Source organism: Megalops cyprinoides, chromosome 10 (assembly GCF_013368585.1).
Source record: "Megalops cyprinoides isolate fMegCyp1 chromosome 10, fMegCyp1.pri, whole genome shotgun sequence".
NCBI lineage: Eukaryota > Metazoa > Chordata > Actinopteri > Elopiformes > Megalopidae > Megalops > Megalops cyprinoides.
The window spans coordinates 2,380,365-2,401,994 of NC_050592.1; the positions used below are offsets into that span (position 1 = coordinate 2,380,365).

The 21,630-nt window shown below is 51.7% G+C and overlaps 1 protein-coding gene across 1 annotated transcript in view; it reads left to right on the forward strand.

Annotated features, from left to right (window-relative positions):
• Nucleotides 1-14,374, forward strand: part of map7d1a (MAP7 domain containing 1a) — a 60,979-nt gene extending 46,605 nt beyond the window's left edge. The window contains exons 8-19 of the mRNA XM_036538103.1: nucleotides 792-914; nucleotides 1,833-1,981; nucleotides 2,851-2,981; nucleotides 3,168-3,406; nucleotides 4,274-4,532; nucleotides 5,897-6,056; nucleotides 7,756-7,860; nucleotides 10,139-10,189; nucleotides 10,282-10,354; nucleotides 11,313-11,400; nucleotides 12,125-12,360; nucleotides 13,830-14,374. Of these exons, the coding sequence (XP_036393996.1) occupies nucleotides 792-914; nucleotides 1,833-1,981; nucleotides 2,851-2,981; nucleotides 3,168-3,406; nucleotides 4,274-4,532; nucleotides 5,897-6,056; nucleotides 7,756-7,860; nucleotides 10,139-10,189; nucleotides 10,282-10,354; nucleotides 11,313-11,400; nucleotides 12,125-12,360; nucleotides 13,830-13,840 (1,625 nt within the window). The 3' untranslated portion in view covers nucleotides 13,841-14,374. The remainder of the gene's footprint in view (nucleotides 1-791; nucleotides 915-1,832; nucleotides 1,982-2,850; nucleotides 2,982-3,167; nucleotides 3,407-4,273; nucleotides 4,533-5,896; nucleotides 6,057-7,755; nucleotides 7,861-10,138; nucleotides 10,190-10,281; nucleotides 10,355-11,312; nucleotides 11,401-12,124; nucleotides 12,361-13,829) is intronic.
• The last annotated feature ends 7,256 nt before the right edge of the window (nucleotides 14,375-21,630 follow it).

A 21,630-nucleotide genomic window follows, 5' to 3' on the forward strand; every position in this document is an offset into this window, starting at 1 on the left:
TCATTATTGGTTGGACAGGGGCCTGTATGGGGATTATGGGTTAAATCCTGAGATTTTGTCGATAATGAGGAGCAGCCGAGTCTCTTGTTGGGGGTCCAGCACGCCCTCTTGCGCCCCTGCGTTTGACCCCCCCCCCCCGGTCAGAATGCCCTTGTCTCTGTGAGAGGAGCTCTGCCCTCTGTGGTCATGGTGGGCGACATGCCGCCCCTCTCTGGAGTCATCATCAGCCCATTGCTGTGTGCTCATTCGCATCACCCACTAACGATGGTCCATTCGCAAGGCACTGGCCCTCCATTGCATGTGAGTGAGGCATTGTGGGAGTGTGGTTGTGATTGGTTGTTGGAAGTACTGATGGAATTTTCACGCTGGTAAGCCAAGGTCCATGGGCTGTCTTCAGCATGATGAGGGCGGTATCCATGGTGACCACGGTCATTGGTCCTCAGGTGTGTCTGTGTGAAGTGGGGAAAGAAAATCACAGGAAAATGGCCACCTCCTGATGTGGGAGGAGAGCGGCATTATGGGTAAATGTGTGTAATGGGAATGACTGGGTGACTGGGTGAGAGGCTTAAGGGTGAGCTGGATAAAGGGGTGTGAGGTGTGTGTGTGCGTGTACATAGGTGTATGTATGTGTGTATGTGAGTATACGTGTGTGTGATGAGCAGTCTGTTAGTGTATGTGTGTGTGTGTGTGTGTGTGTGTGTGATGAGCAGTCTGTGTTTGTGTGTGTGAGTGCATATATGTATATGTGTGTTTGTGATGTTCAGGCTCTGACGGTGTCCCCTGGTCTCCAGCCCGCAGTCTGCAGCTGAGTCCCTGGGAGAGCAGCATTGTGGATCGGCTCATGACTCCCACGCTGTCCTTCCTGGCCCGAAGCCGCAGCGCCGCCAGCGTGCTGAGCAACGGCAAGGATGCCCGTGAGCACCCGCCACAGAGCTGTACCAAACCTCCTCTGTCCCGCCCCTCCCCTCACACTCTCAAACCTGCCCTTCCTCTGCCCCGCCCCTCCCCTCACACTCTCAAACCTGCCCTTCCTCTGCCCCGCCCCTCCCCTCACACTCTCAAACCTGCCCTTCCTCTGCCCCGCCCCTCCCCTCACACTCTCAAACCTGCCCTTCCTCTGCCCCGCCCCTCCCCTCACACTCTCAAACCTGCCCTTCCCCTGCCCCGTCAATGCCCCGCCCCTCCCCTCACACTCTCAAACCTGCCCTTCCCCTGCCCCGTCAATGCCCCGCCCCTCCCCTCACACTCTCAAACCCGCCCTCCCCCTGCCCCACCCCTCCCCTCACACTCTCAAACCTGCCCTTCCTCTGCCCCGCCCCTCCCCTCACACTCTCAAACCCGCCCTCCCCCTGCCCCGCCCCTCCACTCACACTCTCAAACCTGCCCTTCCCCTGCCCCGCCAATGCCCCGCCCCTCCCCTCACACTCTCAAACCTGCCCTGTCCCCTGGCCCTCACCACTATGCTTTCAAACCTACCCCTGCTCCCTGCTCCTACCCACTACTGCCCTAAACATGCCCCCCCGCCCCTCCCTCCACTGTGTCAAACCCACCCTTGCCCTCTCCCCCACAGTTCCACATCCACTCCCTGCACCTCCACGCTACAATCCGAAACCTTGCACCTTTAGGAATCGGTGATTTAGAATGCTTACAACATGTTTTTTGTTAGACACATGTATGAATTAGTAATAATCGATTTTCACATAGATAACAAAAGACATTAATGTTCAAGCGTATCTTACATTAGAGCTTGTGTTTGCTTGTGTGGGGGGGTGTGTGGGGACCCCCCCCGTGTCTGAGTGCATGGGGTGTAAAGTGACCCGTCTCGCCTGCAGAGTCTCCGCTGTGCCCGCGCTCGGCCTCCGCCAGCCCGCTGACAGTCTGTAACCACCATCGCCCGCACCACCGCTGCTCCGACCGCTGGAAGGTGTCCGCCAGCACGCCCGACATCACCCAGCGCCAGCGCAGACGGGACTCCGCCCCGGTCAGTCCCGCACACCACCGGCCGTCAGCGCCGTGGCTCTGTAGATGCCTCGTCGAGGCCTTTGGTCCTGTGTGAAAAGAGAAACATCTTAAATCCCTACCCTTCCATGCACAAGGAGAGCCATTCAGAACAGCATCGGGAGAGCTGAAGGATCTCAGTTTGGGTTACATTCTCTGAAACACTGGGCAGCTTTCCAGAACCCAGGTCAAAGAGCACAATTTTTTAAAACATACTGTTGGTTACCTGTCAAAAGAGAGTCATACTCTTTTAGCGCAACCTTAATAGAGGCGGCAGTGTAGCATTGTGGTAGGGAGCAGGGCTCGTAACCGAAAGGTTGCTGGTTCAATTCCCCACTGGGTACTGCTGTACCCTTGGGCAAGGTACCTAACCCACAGTTTTCTCAGTGAATATCCAGCTGTGTAAATGAGTAACATGTATGAATAGCGTCTGAATTCTTTCAGTGTAACTCTTAGAGTAGATGGCTGCCATTTCGCACTGTTGTCTTTGTTCCAGATAAACTGTACTGAGCAACTAGGGGAAAAAAACGGATACAGACTTCAAGGTTCAAACAGCATTTGCTCTTTCTTTGTGGATTCAGTGATTCATTCTGCAGTATTATGCCTCAGAGGGTCGGGACGCAGTAAAAATGTGTACGCTAAAGTGAGGAAAATGTGAGAAGGCCGGGCCATAAGGGAACGGAGAGAGTGAGTCAGCCCCAGCTCCATGTCAGGAGACGGCCTGGATCACTGTGAAGCCCAGGGGATTGTGGGAAGGCTTGTGCTCTCAGAGCCTGCAGCAGTGAGTGTCTCCATCCGTGAAGAACATGTTGTTCACACTCCCTTCCACGTCTCGCTTTTGTCTCTGAAAAGATGGAGAAGAAGAAGAAAGAGAAGAAAGACAAGGAGCGTGAGAACGAGAAGGAGAAGAGCGCCCTCACAAAGGAGAAGGTTCTGAAGAAGAGACAGTCCCTGCCCAGCATCAAACACAGAACCGAGCCCAGGTAACATTACCTGCCTTACAAACACGGAACCGAGCCCAGGTAACATTACCTGCCTTACAAACACAGAACCAAGCCCAGGTAACATTACCTGCCTTACAAACATAGAATGGGTTTGCATTTTGGTGATTGTTGATGACATCATCACTGGTCACAGGGTCATGAGCATCTCTCCCTTCCACCCGCCAGCACCAGCCCGCTGTCTAAAAACCGACCGGCTTCCCCCATCACCCCCAAAGGCCGACCTTGCTCCCCCAGCCCAGCCGTCTCCCCCAAACCTCCCTCCGCCCGAGGCACCCCGTCTGCCCCCAAGACACGCCCCAAGAGAGCCAAGACCCCCGCCAGGGTGGAGCCGCGGACAGCCTCTCCCATCGCCGTGGAGACGGCCAGAGAGTCGCGCCGGCCAGCCACCCCTGACGAGGCAAAGGGTGAGCATCGTCCCCATGGATACCGTTGCCTAGCGTTGAGCTTCAGTTTTGTCCTGTTGATCCAGCCTCTAGGTCCATGCATGTACATGCCTGAGTGAAGCAGCTTCCAGTCCTGGGCAGTTAATAACCTCCCACTCCCTTTATAAGGCAGTGTGTGTGTGTCAGCTCTTTTTTCATGCGTTGTGCTGTTTCACGTTTATGAAAGGCAGTTACTGAGGCATGCCAGTGGCCCGGGCTGCTGCGTGTTTTAATCTTATTTGATTTGTTACGTGGATCATTCTTTCTCTCTGGAGAGGAGTGATTCAGAACCATGAGTCAGAAAGTAAAGGAAAACCGCACAGCCCATAAGCCTGAATCAGGGTAGGTTACAGTGGGCCAGATGCTACTGAAAGGGAAGCGGGCCTCACCGAGGTTGTGTTCCGCTTTGTCAGTTCACAGCTCACTGTGTGGGGCTGTAATTACAGTAATGTGCCACTTATGGGGTGTTTTCACGAGTGGAACAGAAGAGAGATCCCTGGCAAGGCCCTTCCGCTCAGCAAAATTTCAGAAATTGCCTTCATTTCATCAGTTTGGTTACTTGGTTATTGGGAGCAGTTTCTGAAGCGGGACCAAGGGCTTTCATCTTCAAAGTGCTATGAAATTTAAAATGCGAGACAGATTTCGGCTGATGCTGCAGTCTCTGGAGGAAGAGAAGGGCTCTGTGCTCAATGTTCGAGGTGGAAAATGGCTGAATGTTTTATGATTGACGTCCTTGAGGGGAGTTGAGCTGTAATATCGCGGGGCTCCACTGTACCGTCTCTACGCTCCACCACAGACAGCAGGAGGCTCACTGTCTTTCTCCTCCCCCCCACCTTCTGTCTCTCCCAGCCCCTGCTGTTGTCCCCTCCATTGTGGTGTCCTCAGCCCCAGTCACGCCCCCTTCCCTGAGCGCACCAATCACAGCGTCCGCCGGCCCCTCGGCCCCGGAGCCGGCCCTGGCGGCTCCCGGCGGCTCCGCGGGGAAACCCATGGCCGGCACCACGGACCCCGAGCAGGCGGCTCGAATCCTGGCGGAGAAACGACGACAGGCCAGGGAGCAGCGGGAGAGAGAGGAGCAGGAGAGGCGGGAACAGGAGGCCAGAGAGCGGTGAGTCACTCCCCCACTACAGGGACCATCCTCCCCCCTCTCTCCCAGGCCCGTACCCCCCTCTCTCCCAGGGCCCGTACCCCCCTCTCTCCCAGGGCCCGTACCCCCCTCGTACACACACACTCATACATACGCACAAGCACACACATACACGCACAGGCATGCATGCAAATACTCATATGCATACTCGCATACACACGTATACACACACGCACACACAAATTGAAACAGGCACGGGCATGCACACACACACGTAAGTACACCTCTAGCTGTGAGTGTGTCCGTTTGCACAGTAAGCTTTGAGGATCTGTGGTCGGCATCTGTGTGTAAATATTGAAATGTTTGTATTGATCGTGTTTGCTGCGTGCTCTTTCATGGCAAGTCTCTGTTTTACAGTTCGGGTTTGTTTTTGGAAGACATATCGGTGTCCTCGGCTGCTCTGCTCAGATACCAGCTCTTTGATGCGTGTGAAATGGTGGTGATTCTGTTTCAACTGAGAACTGGAAACCATCTGAAAGAGGCCTGAATGAGCTCGTAAAACTGTGGGATTATAATAGCACACACATTAGCTGATTTTAGAAAGCATTGAGAACTTGATCACTGGAAAATGGAACCCCCTCCAATACTCACACATCCTGTGTGTCATTATCCAAGTGTGTTTGTTATTTAGGCAGTGAGTCAGCGTTAGAGCGCCCTCTCTGGTTATAGAGTGCTGTGACTTCACTACTGAGCTTCATCAGACAAAGCTAATGAAATGTGAACTGAACTATGTGGAGGTGGATCACATCCAGCTGGTGTGTGCTGGTGTCCATGGTCTGCTTTCAGTGTTGTGAATGTATGAGTTTCTTGACTGTGTGCAAAAGGGGTTTTCCTGACCAGATCTAATGGGAGTGTGTGGGTGCATTCATTCCCTGATAAGTGACTACTCCTGATAGAATGGATGGGTTGAGTGTGTGTGTGTGTGTGTGTGTGTGTGCGTGTACGTGTATGTGTATGTATGTGTGTGCGCGCACATGTGTGTGTGTGTGTGTGTGTGTGCGTGCGTGTGTGTGCACGCTTGTGTGTGTGTATGTATATGTGTGCGCGTGTGTGTGCGTGTGTGTGTGCGCATGTGTGTGCATGTGCGTGTGCATGTGTGTGCGTGTGTGTATGTGTGCGCATGTGCGCGCGTGCGTGTGTGTGCATGTGTGCGTGCGTATGTGTGTGTGTGTGTGTGTATGTATATGTGTGCGCGTGTGTGTGTGCGCGTGCGTGTGTGTGCATGTGCGCGCGTGCGTGTGTGTGCATGTGTGCGTGCGTATGACCATGCCCGTTATGAATGATGTGTGTACTCATACACAGCGTGCGCTTTGTGTGTGTCTCAGGGCGTTGCGGGAGGAGCGTCTGGCTCGGGAGGCTGAGGAGCGCAGGCTTCAGGAGGAGGAGGCGCAGCGCAGGCTGGAGGAGCAGCGTCTGGAGGAGGAGAGGGAGGCGCAGGAGAAGGCCCGTGCTGAGCAGGAGGAGAACGACCGCCTGCAGAAACAGGTGAGTGCAGGGCATTCTGGGTAGTGTAGTCCCCTCATGCAAATGCATCCATGGCATAAGGTAACCACCCCAGGCTGCTCCTGGCACTCCACAACCTTCCCTCGTCTCTCTGGTGCTCTGGTTGAGGGGTCAGGGAGTGGTATTTCCCACTCTCACTTGGATTTGTTCTGATTCTCTGTGGAAATGGAGCACTGAAAAGTGAAAAATCTGATTTTAAAGGATGCCAAATAAAGGTTGATTGAATTTTTTCAAAGTTAAAGAATTTGAAAGCGATAGTTCACATATGTGATCAAATCGTTGTTGTTGATGATGTTAGACTGTTTTAAACGTGAGCCCCCCTCCTGTTAGTCGTACCTGATACTCAGTCATATCTGAGCATGCCGCAGGGTGTTTATGGAAGGCCTAAGTGCTTTGAGCCCGTGTGTAACGGGATCGGAGGTTTGGCCAGCACCTGGCTCCTGAGATCAGCTGTTGCCTTCGGGTCGTGAGGGTGGTGACAGTATCTCCATCAGTTCTTCACGGTGAAAAGGAGAAAGGTGACAGGGGGCACAGGAGCACCCGTCACCCGCCGTGTTCCTGAGTTGTTCGGTCTCCCCTTCCCTGCCCTGGCAGATAATCAGCTTGCCCACCACACCCGCCTGCAACCCCCGATCCTACTGTGTCCAACACGCTTAGCGCCCGTGCGCGAGCCAAGCTTCTCTCAGCATCCTCAGCATCTGCGGGAGCTGGCCACTTCTCTGACCACGTCTCACACGGCTCTGCCAAGGAACGGGCCTCCGTGATCCTGCTGGTCGTCAGGATTAATCTCCGTTTGTTGTAATTACTCCTGCCTTTTAAAGAGGTTATAGACGTCTGACTGTACTGAGATCCGTTTGTTGTGGAGTCGTGTGCCTGCTCTGAACCTGGTTCACCGCGCGGGCTGAGGCAGATGGATGATGTCGCGGCCTTCTCTCTCTCTGTTTGTTGCCTCTGGTCTGAAGCAGCTGGTGTAAATCGCCTCGGTGGGCAGGAGGAGGCCTAGCTGAACCCGAAAACGCTCTCACAATCAGAGCAGTGTTTGTTTAGCCTGTGTGGGTGGCGTGCCCGCACCATCAGCAGCGCAATGTGAGCTGCACCGCCTCCTCACACAGGAACAGCCTCTGACATCCCACTGCTGCCCCCCGGTGGCCAAATGTTTAGCTAAAACCGACTGTCTCTCAGCTTGTGCCCCCAAAACATACCTAATTAAATAAGCAGTATGCTTTTTTTAAAAAAAAAAAAAAAAACCTCCTCTTGCTAAAGGAACAAAAGCTCACAGGAAAACAGTGGGTCAAACGATTGTGCTAGGCTTATATCCTATGTTTGTCAGTGGACCTCACCTTAAGTGCGTTGCAGGTGATTCTAGGAAATGCAGTTGTGACTGTATAGTGGGTGTCTGCAGATACTGTACTACAATCAGCTCTGTGTACTTCACGTCATGTTAAAAGGGCTGTGGCTTGCAACAGAATATTCATAGCTGCAATTACTATGCAGACTATACCACAGCCTCCAAGGTGGTGAATATTGGGTCATGATGAATAGAATTTCTGTGATGTCTTTCAGTGAGGAGTAGTGGCTTCTGGGTAATACAGTTATAACATGTATTTTAGTGAGGAGCAGATACTGATGTGTGATGTGCCTTCTGGGTAATGTAGTTTTATGTTTCCTATACCTATATCAGAGAGAAGAGGCCGAGGCCAGGGCTCGGGAGGAGGCAGAGAGACAGCGTCTGGAGAGAGAGAAGCACTTCCAGAAGGAGGAGCAGGAGCGTCTGGAGAGGAAGAAGGTAGGAGACCCCGACATGAAGGAGAGAGAAGAATCCAGAGTCAGGCACCACAAATGCCTCTGCATCTAGCATCTTTTAAAACAAAGCCAGACTCAAACGCTAAGAAACACTTTCAACTTGAGAGAGAATGTCTCTGAATTAAACTGAGTCAAGACACTAAGAAAATGTTTCCAAATGAGAGCATGGTGTTTTTGAACAAAGCCAGATGGTTCAGAAGATGTGCACCTCCACACAGCCAAAACAGTTAGCTGTCTGTGTCTTGACCCAAAGGATGCAGAGTGGAGCAGGTCCTGCTGGTCTCCCAGGTGCACAGGGAAGGACTAGCAGGATTTTTGCTGTAAAACTCATCACTCCTGGGTGGTCAGTGAACTCAGCCTGTAACACTGGGAGCCAGTGGAGCCAGTCTTCCTCGTGCTGTTTGGAAAGGTCTGAAGCAGCCCAGCAAAACCCAAATTAGCTTCCACATAAGAACGAGTGGTTTCACAGAAATGCCGCTTCTGGCAGAATCCTCCATTATGTTTAAAAAACAGCATATGTTGTGTAGGATGTACCCATGCGCATGGAATGCATACCACATGTATGAATTCCTTTTGGTTAAACAAAACATGGACTCATTCACGCACATGACACAGTCACAGAGTTCATCTCAGCTGCTGTTGTCCTTCACTGACCTGTTTTCATCCTGTGTGCTGGGTGACAGACCCTCATACAAGCCTACTGCACCTTGCAATTTTATCTGTTCCATTCAACAGATCATATAAATTCACATAATCATATAATATTCAATTCTATACGATATATTATTTTGTAGAGCAATAACATTAATCGTAATTATGGGTTTCACAGATTTTGTGTCTTTGGTGGAAGCAACAGTCACTCTCCTCAACCACCAGCAAGGTTTAGCACCCCAGTTCACTGACTCAGTGGCCATTTTGTGCTAGGCAGGGATCTCTGGGCAGGAGAAGAAGAGTTATGTTAGCAGTTTTAAAAACAGGGTTCTAATTAGATGGCCAGGTTGATAGAGCAACATTAGTTATATTTTACCAGGACAGCATGTTTAAGCCCTCCTTGGGAGTCGTACAAAAGCAGTGCATTTAATAGTACGTACTGAATGAAGGGCAGCAGTCTGGGGGAGCGTTTTGGTCCCTGGAGCTGCTGTTGCTTCCTTCAGCTCTTTCCCTCAGCTGCCCCCGTAAAAGCTCCACAGACATATGCAGCGCAGATACGATAGCGCAAGAGAAAACGGATCCTAAACAAATAAAAAAAGGCAGAGCTAAAAGCTCTGTAAAGTGAATTTCACCCTCAGAGATATCTGAGAAGACCACTTGTGGAGGGTGTGCTTGAGATTGTGGAAACACAACTACATCAAAGCGTTGCGGGGGTGGGGGGACCAGAGCAGACCGGATCTGTCAGGGAAAGCTCTGCTGCGTGGCAGGTCCCGGTGGTCCCGATCCATCACACAGAGAGGGGAGGGGGGCGTCCCTGCCCAGAGGAGGCTCTTATCAGGCCCTGGCAGCAAGGCCAGGCTGCAGCAGGATCCTGCTGTGGGATTAACCCTCAGGAACAGCCTGTTCCCTACGAGACGCCTGCCTTATGCATCTGGAGAACCAGCCGCAGATAAACCCGGTAAAAGTGTGAGCACTCTACTCACAACACCAGCTGAGACAGGAATTAGTCACTTACAAGATGTTCTCAGGTGAACCAATGCCAGCCAGCATGAAAGATCCCCACCTTCAAAGAAATCAGATCTGAGGAGTTAAACCAAAGGCTCGCTTACAATAAAATCCCAGCGGGCAGATGTGATACCTGTGAGTGCAGAGTTATACGGGGTGTGTAACGGTTAGCCTCTCCCAAAGGGCGGGGTGCTGTGCTGTTTAAAGATTTTAGCACATAGTTTTCCCTTGAGCTCAGGCAGCCGAGGTAAATTCCAGTGTTTCATGGGTGAGACGGTGGCGTTCTTCCCAGGATTCAAAGCCACAAGCATGGCGGGTTGGAGCCAAGGGGCCCTACCCACAAGCCCCTGCTTCAGCGTTGAATAAGGAACCGGATCAAAGCCATGGGTCCAAACCACAGCGTGCGCGTGCGCGAGAAAGAGAGAGTGAGGGGAAAAAGAACAGCATGAAAGAATGTGCCTGAACAGATATATGACTCAGATGGGGTTTGAAATTTATCAATCCCAGGCTCCGCTCGGGGGATCTGCCGTCTGATTGGTGGGTTTTGGGGAGGGCTGTGTGTGTTCCCTGTTCCCTAACCGGTCCCTCTTGTGTTTGGATTGCAGCGTCTCGAGGAGATTATGAAGAGAACACGCAAGACAGATGGGGGAGAGAAGGTGCGTTCCTCATCGGGGCCGTCGTGTGTGATGGAGGTTGCGGTGCGGTGGGAAACGTTCCCCTGTGAATGCTGTTTCTTATCTCATTACAGAAGGACGCCAAGTCCCCCTCCCCCACCCAGGTCAACGGCAAAGATGCCAAAACGGACGTAGAGGGCAGCAAAGGTGAGTTCAGAGAGATGGAGCGCAGACCTCCTGTTACAGACCTCCATCATTCCACATCAGCAGGAACCCAGAAAACATCCTCCCCCCCTGTAGGCGGGAGGCTAAACGATCAGCTACTGAGCTTCAGAGGCTTTATCCATTTGTCAGATGGGCCTGCGTAAGCCCGTTTCATCACCCAAACTGGGATTCATTTTCAGAGTGTGTATCATTGCCTTTTTCTTCCCCAAAAGAGCCTTGAAGGTAATTCTAGCCCTGACAGAGCATGCGTGTGAACAGATTAAAGGCATGGAGTGTGTTTAAAGTCAGGTGGAGGGCTTTAGCTCTGAGTGGAACACTGTGGGCATCCAGGGGCTGATTTCCAGACCCCGGCTGCTGTCCCTGTCTCCCCCACTGCCGTACTGATGCAAGCTGTAGATGTAGCCGGAGTCTCTGTGAAAATCGCCTCCTTAGCGCCCCCTGGAGCTCAGGGGTGAGTGCTGCGCCCGTGACGGGGGGGCCCAGGAGCTGGCAGGCCAGCCTGCTTTCTGATCAGGGCCTCTGTTGCGGGGAGGGGGAGGGAGGAGGGGGTCTGGTGCCTGCAGGGGAAGGAGCGAAAATAAAATCGCCGGGACGCCATCAGGAAATACGGCATTACATAATGCAGAATTACTGCAGCTTTGCCTCATGGGAGATCGCCTGCACTCCCGAGTGGCTCTGTAACCTTCTCACATGCTGCTTAGAAAGTCCTCAAAGGGCACCCAACACCAGCCCCCCCATCTCCAGATGGCTGTGCCATCAGTTTCCTGTGGAAAAAAAAAAAACAAAATATTAAAATCAGAAACAAGTGATTTGCCTGAAAACATTCTGATTGAAGGATTATATGAGTCAGCTGTGTTGGCTTAAAAGTATTGCAGTTGAAGACCTTGTGTTGGTCAGAATTAGACACAGGATATGGGAACCATTTACCTTGTTTTTCCAGCGTCAGCCGACTACCAGCCAAGCCCAGAGGCGTCGCTGTCCAATAAGGAGGTGAAAGAGGTCCAATCACAGAGCAGCGTGACAGTGAGGTGAGTTTGAGCGCAGCTCGGTCAGATCAGAGATTAGGTCTGAAGAGTTGATATTCATAGAGAAAGTGTGGCTAGACAGCTCATTGTGCTGTATCACACCTACAAAACATGCTAACCAAGAGAAGCGATGCGCAGGGCCTGTGTCTCACACCATTTAACCACCAAACACATACAGCAGTTTGAAATCAAACATTCAGCTCCTAAAATAAGCCTCTGACCAGACTCTGATAGAGCAGCAGTCTCCAGCTCTTCAGGGTAAGTGCCTTTTAGAGTCTGATCCAGGGGTCCTTGACACATTACATTATTGTCCTTTAGCAGACGCTCTTATCCAGAGTGACCTACGTAGGTTACAGTTGTATCCATTTATACGGCTGGATATTTACTGAAGCAATTCTGAGTTAACTACCTTTCCCAAGAGCAGTGCCTCAGGAGGGGAATTGCACCAGCAACCTTTTGGTTAGGAAACATGCACTTGAATCTGTTTAAGAAACAAAAGGCTTTTTGTAATATGTTTTGTAACTGTTGCAATTAAATTAAATTTCAACTTTAATTTTAAACTTTAAGTTGAATGTTATTATTTTGCTTGCTGGTTAAAAGCCTGTAAGTATTCAGTGGAATGCCTTCCTTACTAAAGGACAGCCCAGTCAGCCTCTGATTGGACAGGTGAAAGTGCTGCTCACCACACCATGTGACTAAACCTCTGTGTCACATGACCTCCCCTCAGCCCCGCGGTCCCCGTTCTGAACGGAGTCCAGCCCGCCAAGCACGAGAACGGCCTGTCCGCCAAGGGCGAGGCTGGCGACTTTGAGGAGATCATCCAGCTGGCCAATCACAGTGGCAGCAATGGCGGGGGGCGGGAGAAGTCGCAGAGTGACGTGCCTGGCGAGCCAATCCTGGCCTTTGAGGGCGGGGAGCCTTTCCTGAAGAAGGCGGGCACCATGAAGCCCCAGCATGTCGCAGGTACTGATTGGGGGGGGCATAGCTGGCGTTTCAGTTGGTGAAGAAGGTACATTTACACAACACGGACTAAGATTACCTTTCATTTACATTAATGTTATTTGGCACATACTTACTCAGAGCGACTTATATATGTTGCTGGTTGCTTCTACCTGAATGAACAGCAGGCCCGTCTGATCCGGTTCCTTGGTTTTTTTTTTTTTTTTTTTTTTATATCTATGGAAAGCAGGGTGTGAATGTACAGCTTTAGGAACACGTTAGGAGTGAGTCCACACTAGGCTCTGCGGGTTACATTACGTTGTATTACATTATTGGCACTTAGCAGACACTCTTATCCAGAGCGACTTACATTAGTTACAGGTTTTTACAATGTTATCTATTTATACAGCTAGATATTTATTGAGGCAATTGTGGGTTAAGCCCCCATGGGGAATCGAACCAGCAACCTTTCGGTTACGGGTCCTGCTCCTTAACCACAATGCTACACTGCTGTCCCAGGTTCGAGCCGTTTCAAGTGCTATTGAAAGCAGGTGACCGCCGAGTACCCTGCGGTGCGTGACCGTCCCTAGCGTTTGTGCCCCGTGACAGCGGTCGTAGGTGCGTGAGTGTCAGTGGCGTACGTGAGCTGTCCGACACCAGGTGGGGGGAGGGGCCTAATTCAAACAGCCCCCCTGCCAGGGTCCTGGTGCTTGGAACAAAGCCGAGAGCGAAATGCCAGGAGGGGCTTTAAGGAGAGCCAGTCCTGGAGGGGGTGGGGGCATGAAAGCGGATCTCACCCCAGTTATGTGCCCCCCCCTCACCTCTCTCCGGCCCACCTGTCAGCCTGAAGACAGCCCCCAGCCATTAATCATGCCCAAAGCAAACACGATGCTCGGGAGGTCATCCACACAGGGATGAAAGCTCTCGTAAAAAAGTATTTATACTGTGGCAGGAAACCTTAGGCCCGTGTCCTCAGCCAGAGTGGCCCGGGTCCAGGGGTCAGGGGTCACCTGCACAATGTGGTTTCTGGTTTGGAAGACTAGATGTGTTTAAACATTTTTCTTCAAGATTTCATAACTCATTAATAGAGGTGTTTATTTTTACTGGATCAGCACTATGTCAAAACAGGACCAACATTATTGTGTTATTGTGGCTAGTGCCCTTGCTACTGCTCCACACTGCTGCTCTGACCGCTGCTCTGATCACTGCTCCACACTGCTGCTCTGACCACTGCTCCACACTGCTGCTCTGACCGCTGCTCTGATCACTGCTCCACACTGCTGCTCTGACCACTGCTCCACACTGCTGCTCTGACCGCTGCTCTGATCACTGCTCCACACTGCTTCTCTGACCACTGCTCCACACTGCTGCTTTGACCACTGCTCCACATTGTTGCTCTAACAGGGTCTCCACAGTCCAGCTTTTCTGAATGTAGCTTGTGTCAGATAACACTGCCTTTCTGTCTCTCTCTCGTTCTGTTTTGTCCCCTGCAGAGGTGCTGTGAGTCTTGGGGTGCCGGGAGACGAGCCTTACCCCACGAGCGATTCGGGGCGCCTTGCTCCACCGCAAACAGCTTGCACAGGACTCTCCTCTAGATCATACACAAATCACCACCGCAAACGTCTTCCCTGGGGAGCAGCAAGAAGCAGCCGCAATCAAGAGAAACTAAACCAGAGAAAAAAAAACACCACAGTGTGTGTATGTCTACTTCACCACGCGTCATGGTGGATCAGTGTTACGTTTTATTGAAATATCTCACGCCGATTTTACCATGCACCTTAAAAGACTGACAGCATTATCCATAGTAGACCATCAGACCAGAAAAATATACAATATTTGACTATTATAAGTATAATTATTGTTATTATTATTCTGAGTTCGACAAAGAAGTGTGTTGGTTATTTTGTCTTTAATGATTTAGTTATTTAACTTGAAGAGAAATGTAACTACTGGGTACAGTGTATGTGAATAATGTAAATGAACCTGGCCGAGTTGGTCCCGGGCTGGAGGAGATCAGAGGAATAAAGGTTTATGAAAGGGAGCCCAGCGTCTGCTTTACTGAGAGAGAGAGAGAGGCTTTTCACAGGGACGCCAGCGGACGCAGAGCTGGCCACGGCATGGCACCGATCCTGGAGCAGCATGGTAACATTAAGGTGAAATCGCCATAACATTGAGCCAGTATGGGGGTGATGCGGCAGGCCGTAGTCCTCGTCTGGGTTTTGTGCTGATGAGGTAGAGTGCTTTTGGTCCCCGGTGATTGACTACAGAGCCCAGAGGTCGTCCTGCATACACCAGCATCTTTGTCATTAAGCCGCCATTTTGGAGAGGAAGTACGTTTTCCTGTTACTCAACAGATTTAACTGGTTGCTGATCACTGCCTGCAGGACTGCAGGAGCCCGTAAGACCTGGTCCAGGGTCAGTTTATCCATCCCTCATCCTAACTCCGACCATAGGTAGACCCTAATCCAGGATCAGTGTTTGGGAGCACATACTGTTATCCAAACGTATGTCATGTTATTGATATATATATAGAAATACCTTTGATGTGGATTCCTAATGTAGCAAAGGTGAGTGACATCACATACCTGTGTAAAAATGCAGGTGAATAATGCTTTATGTAGAAGGGCCATGGCTGGAATAAAAACTAGAATACATACAAATAGCCCTCCAGGAACTTAATCTGACACCCCTGCTGAACAGCCAAAGCTCTGTCCAGAAAGGTTTATCAGCTCTATAAAATGTTCACGTGGATCCTCACATGGAGATGGCAACTGGCTGGATCGGGTTCACTGCATTTTGATTGGCCTTTAAAACCCCAGACATTGTGGCTTTCAGGGTCCAGTGGGACTTGTCCTGGTCAGCAGCCTTCGTTTGCACGATTCGGGCCTAATTGTTCGCCTGCCACACCTGTATCTCTCATATCCTCGCTCGTTGCTTGTGCAGCTGTGTTAAACATGCAGGTGGCGTGCTGGTTAAGCGTGCACATCGCCGTGGTTACACAGCCCGGGCTATGCTGGGATACTCTCTCTGTGCCTCTCTGGAGATGACTCGGAGCACCTGAGCCTGCTGAAGAGGAATTCGCCCGGTGCCGTGCAGCGGCCAGTTGGACCGGTCTAGGAACGCAGTGTTCTGACCTCCGGGGTGGCACACTCTGCGGTTCTGGTGTCCTGTGGTTAGGGGATCCAGCCAAAACCATTTCCTTTAAAGAGGCCCCTCCTCCTCCTGGCTGATCCTGTTTCTTCGTTTGCCCCGTCGGATGGTGGAAAATTGCGATCATTCCAAGCTGGGACGCACAGCTTGGTAGAATTAGGGAGGACACTCCTCTAAGAGTTACCAATCAAAATGGAGACACAGCCTTGTTCAACTAGAGTCACCTGATTGCCTACAATACCCACAATGCCTCACTACTGCTGCGGGTCCACTGCCCCTCCCTTTTCCATCCACCTCCCCTGTACCTGGCCGTTGCTGGGTGTTTTGTGGGAGATGGAGTCCACGCTTGTGTGGTGATGTGGGAAAAACATGACCGCTGTGATGGGAACGCGTGAGGCTTGCACTGGACTCGGAACGTTCACTTCCTAAATTCCACGTGCCACGAGAAGCCGCCGTCAACGTGCCAAATGGACGTGCAGTTTGGTGTTGGTGTAATGGAAAACCGGCCGTAGCCAGTGTGGCAAATGATGACAAATGTGAGCTTGCTTAATTCTGCAGCGAGTGATTCAGTGTCCATGCATAATGAATCACTTCATGAGTCTTAAGGATGCCTTCAGTGGAAGCCAAGCCCACAAATAATGCCTTTCTGTCACCAAGTCTTATTTAAACTGCACCCCCCCTTTCTTCCCTCCCCACCCTGCTCTGACTTCCAGTAACCCCAGAATTCTTTCAGACACTCTTCTGAGCAGCATCTGAAAGCATTGTGTGCTTTGAAGAGCAAAATACAAAAACTCTACAGAGCCATTAAACCATTTACCCCAGACATTCACTGCAGAGCAGCCTTCTTTTTCTCAATGGTCGTCTGCCCTTGCATTGTGATGTCACAATGCAGGGGCGGTTTCTAGTTCCGTGCTGTGAAGTTCTGAAGGCCCAGCTCACAGTGCAGTAGCCAAAGAGGACCTGCATGTGGGGAGTCTAGCTGACTGATAATGAGCCAATCCCCTGTGATGTGGACTGCTGTAGGGTGTGGCCAGGGGGTGGTGGCCTGTGGCTTGTGGGTTGATCAGCAAAGGCAGTCTTCTTGCTGCAGTGGTGGGGACAGAGCCCAGCTCAGCTGTCGCTTTGAATCGTTGCCCCTGCCCGTAACATTGGGCTGGGGGTGGGGGTAGTTTTGGGGGGGGGTAGTTGGATGTGCGTCCTCAGCATGCCCATGACCCAGCGAGAGTGACAGCTGATGATTTGGTTGTTCATCCAGCCTCCATTACGAGCTGAATTTATGTGTTCTAAGCGCATGCCTCACTGCGTTGGGGATGGCTCTCATTGAGCTGATATGACTGATATCTTCTGAGACATTTCATACACACCAGTGTATCTGTCCAGGGTTTGTGTACAGGCTGTCATGGAACAAAACCGTCAGTCACAGAGGGTTGTCATGGTGTTGCAGGAACATGGCAGGGTTGCCCGAATGTTGTGGGTGCGTTGTGTGAATGTTGTGTGTTATCCCGAATCCAGTTCTGTCTAGGCTCTTATGAAAACATTTCTGAACAGAGCAATGGTATTTGGCCATGAGCTGGTTCTCTCTGATGGAGTTTTGAAAGCTACCATGTTTTAATTTCACCCTTCACTGACTCATTTCTGTCTGCTTTTAAGTGTGACCAGATAAACAACTACTGGTATTAGTCAGATCTCAGGGAATGTGTCCAAAAGCGAACATGTAGACTAAAAAAAAATGTGTTGAGGCTTCAGTTGTTTTTATATGCCTCTCCCAGCAGAGGGCAGCACTGGTCTTCAAAGCCACATGGAAAAAGAGGCAGAGAGCAGCAGGTCAGATTTCCCCTCGCTCGTAGCTGTCAGTCGTTAGCCCCTTCAGTCTTCCAAGCCAGTTTATAGGGGAAATCGCCAGAAGGTAAAGATCAAGTAGAATCCAGAGGACACAGAAGGACACCATACAAAGGCAGAGGGAGGTGGAGAGGTGCTGTGACTGGCTCCAACTGCAGCAGCAGCTTGTTGCCTCGGTGACCCTCGCCTTCGGTGCTTATTGTGGGGTCTAGAGAGAAAGAGAGAGGGGGTTATTTTTAGCGGGTTGTCAGCGGTCAGTGACTGATAGGGGAGGGCAAAGCCAAGGCGTTGATTTAATTCGCAGAGAATGGGGAGAGGTGGGATTTACGAGCCTCTGATGGCCGGGGACGGGACAAAGATCCCTCTGACCAGGCAAGCGCCTGCTGGTCAAGTCATGTCCCGTGTGTTGCTTCAGCGGCAGGGGTCGGCATTGTGGACGAGCACATGTGTCCCCTTGATGTATGGAGCATTGTGTCGTCAGGGGCGGCTTGGGCTGGTGCTGTTAGCCAACAGTATCAGAGCCTGGACCTTGCTCTCAGAGGCCGGGCCTCGCTCTCAGAGGCTGGGCCTCGCTATCAGAGGCTGGGCCTCGCTCTCAGAGGCTGGGCCTCGCTATCAGAGGCTGGGCCTCGCTCTCAGAGGCTGGGCCTTGCTCTCAGAGGCTGGGCCTAGCTATCAGAGGCTGGGCCTCGCTATCAGAGGCTGGGCCTCGCTCTCAGAGGCTGGGCCTTGCTCTCAGAGGCTGGGCCTAGCTATCAGAGGCTGGGCCTCGCTCTCAGAGGCTGGGCCTCGCTCTCAGAGGCTGGGCCTCGCTCTCAGAGGCTGGGCCTTGCTCTCAGAGGCTGGGCCTTGCTCTCAGACTCTTCTTGAGTCTTGACTCGGAAGTGTGATACAGTGTTCATCCTGATTGAGTGAACTGTATCCTCTGTGGGAGAAGAGAAGTGTCTATCAGTGCTGATATCAGTGTTTATTCTTTAAATAAGGGACCTTAGCTTAATGATTGCATTAGAATGCAGCGGGATAAATGTTTAATCTCCTGTCTGGATTGAAACCCAGCCCCTTGTTTTGGTGTTGAAAAGCCTGGGCCTTTCACTGCTAATCTCCCACTTGCAGAACCCCCCCCCCCCCCCACACACACACACACACACACACACACACACACACACACAGACACACACACACGGAGCCAAATGTGTGCCAGTTGTCCTGGTCATAAACCTCTAGATGTTTGACCCTATTGAGGCTCATAAACAAAAAGCAAATGTGTTCTTAGGCACGGTTACATGAGGCCTGAGCTGAGGGGAGCAGACTGGTTGATTGTTGGCGCGGGGGGGTTTGGGGGAGGGGGGGCTCCAGACACATCCCCATGGGGCCCGTCAGAGCGGAGGAGACCTTGTACAACCGCCATGGCCCGGCCGAACCTGCCCGCTGGAGCACCCCTTATCTCCGCGGTAACAGGGGGCCCTGCAGCTGCTATCTGATGGAGATGTGCTAATAGGTGGATGCTGAACAGCCGGAATTCAGAACAGGCCTGGCGTTCCGCTGGCCCCGCCCTCTAACGGCTTCGCTGAGGGATGGGCATTTCAAAGGAAGCCGAACTCTTTACACCCCTCCCCCCGGGTGCTTTTAATGAAGGGCTTTGATCAGGCTGGCGAGCTGAAGAGAGGACAGGAGGGCCCAGGAGGGTCATAGGTTCAGATCCCAGGGAGGACAGTTGGGGTTGGGCCCTGGAGCAGCTGCTTCTTAATCCAGCACAGCTGTGTGAAGGTCTTAGACGTCACTTTTGGTTTCCAGCCTGATCCGGACACTCCTGTCTGTTTGAGATGGCTCGTCCCCTGGGGTAGGGCCCAGCAGAGGGTCACGGGTTTGAGCTCCCCCAAGGCACCTGTAGATGGAGCTCCCAAATTAAGACTCAAAGAAAAGTGTGTCATTTTATGTGCAGATCATGTGAAATGGATGCACCATCTGGCGGAGGACCTCTGTCACGCATTATTAAGCGTAGAAGTGTGTGTAAAAGAAGTGCTCTTAGGGGTGGCTGAGATGAGACTCCCTGTGTTCTGAACAACTTTGACATGTATCCACAAAAACAAAAATGCTATTGCCAGATGTTACTGACCCCACTTATTTCATTTCAGCTTGTGGAAACAGCCGGCAGTGGCTGACTGAGAGAGAGACACGCTCTACATTACACATAATTAACGGATGCTCGTTAGAGTGAACATAAGTGTGTTCAAGTTAACAAGCAATGGCGTCAGACCAGGCTAACAACACTCCCAGACCAGTGAGTGTGAGGACAACACTATTCAAGCCCTACCACCAGTTATCTTGTGCAACCTGACTAGACAATAGGAGCCAAGTGTGCTACCATACATCACCGTCACTAGGTCACAGAGTCCAAAGCACATCGTGATACTACACTCGCAATCTATATGTGCCTACGGGTACTGAAACACACCGCAGAGCACACTCCTGTCGGATCTAGCCATCTGATGCGTTGTCTCTCAATTTTCGCGGCTGACAGCGGCGATGTTTTACGACATCACTCAGCAGACGAGTCGAGGCTTCGGTTCTGCCAGCTTGCAGGTCGGTTATTTTCAGCGCTGTGATCGCGGGGGCCGCTGGCACGGGTGCGAGGAGCCGGGGTGTCATTATTTCTGTTCCACCGGGAAAGGGGCTCGGAAACGGCCGAGGGGCGCCTGAGGAGGGCCAGATCAGCACGCAGGGGAAACCGGATCGCCACGCTGTGCGGGCATGTTGTTATTGGCTGGTGTTATCTGCGGTGCCAGGAAAGGCTTCCAGATGCAGCTTTACGGGATGCACCTGCGAAAGCCTCCCTCTTCCTGTGTGCTGACGCTCGCAAACGTTTTCGCAACGCTGATGCAACATTGTGGCAACATGACGTGATGGGAACCTTTTGCCTTTAGATGGGGAAAAATTTCAACTCTTCTGTATGCACTGACCAGATCACTATACTCTGCAGCCTTGGAGCAACTGACTGTCCCATCCCCATGGGGTCGCTCCTTTCAGACACGATGCCTGTCTGTACTGGTCCCTTAGTGGTGGAATGAACTCCCCACGGAGGTCAGGACAGTGAAATCACTGGTCATCTTCCGATGCAGACTGAAGACCCACCTCTGATCTGGGAGTGCTGTGAGCCTGGTCTGACACTGTTGCTCATTTAACTTGAATAGATACACTTCTGTTTTTTTGAGCTGGAAGCATCTCTGGATAAGAGCTTCTGCCAAATGCATGTAATGTAATGCAATGTAATGTAATGTAGTGCTTCTGATCGGAGAACTGCAGGTTTTCTGGTGCTGTTTTTCAGCTCGATCGTGGCACGGTCCCTGTTTGTATGGAGCTGTTTATTTTGAAAGGAAACACCACAGTCAGCTGGGCCGGCGGCCTTTTCCGGCCAAACAGCAACAAACCCCTTCCTGCCCACCTTGCTTCTCTTTGGCCCCCCGTTCTGCACGGTGGAAGTCTGAAGAGGGCCCTTCCTCTGCAGCTCAAATCAAAGGCCTGTGGGGCAGCGGCAGAATCAGAGGCCGAATTCCGTCTGACCCCTCTCTCAGATCACAGGCGCTCTGCGGTCACGGGCCGCGGGCGGGGGGGAGAGGGGGGTGGTGACACGTGAGGTGTCAGGGCTCGGGTGCGGACTCCCACTGAGTGATCCGCGGCAGCGAGAGGCGAGAGAAGCCTCCCGCATGCCATTTCCTGTTTCCCACCTTCCCTGGATCGTCCTGCCGGATCCCCCGGGACTCACACGGGCCACGTGTTAGTGACAATCACTGCTCACATCACACCCAGCACCGCAATCTTGCTGAGGGGAGAGGAGAGAGGACAGGAGAGAGGGGTGAGGGGGTAAGTAAAGACACTGTCCGGTGCAAGCTGGAGGAGGAGAGGTAGCAGAACTACTGTCAGTGTTGTAGCAGGAAGCAGAATTACTGCGGATGTAACATGAGGAGGTGATGGTGAGGAATTAGAATTGCTGTCTTTCTATACGTATATATATATATATATATATATATATATATATATATATATATAAATATATATAAATATATATATTCCACCCCCTTTCAGGCAGGAAGGTTCTCAGAAACTTTGAGTCATGCCAGCTGTTTCCCCTTGGGGCATGCTTAAAAGCCATGCCCCCTCAGCGACACCCGAACATATGTCACCTGTGTGTGACACCCCATTTCCCCTGACCTCCACCTCAACTACCCAGCAGACCTTGCAGGTGTAAGGACTGTTCTGACTAAGCCATTGAAGTGAAACCTTGTTGCAGAAATGTAATTTGTTTTT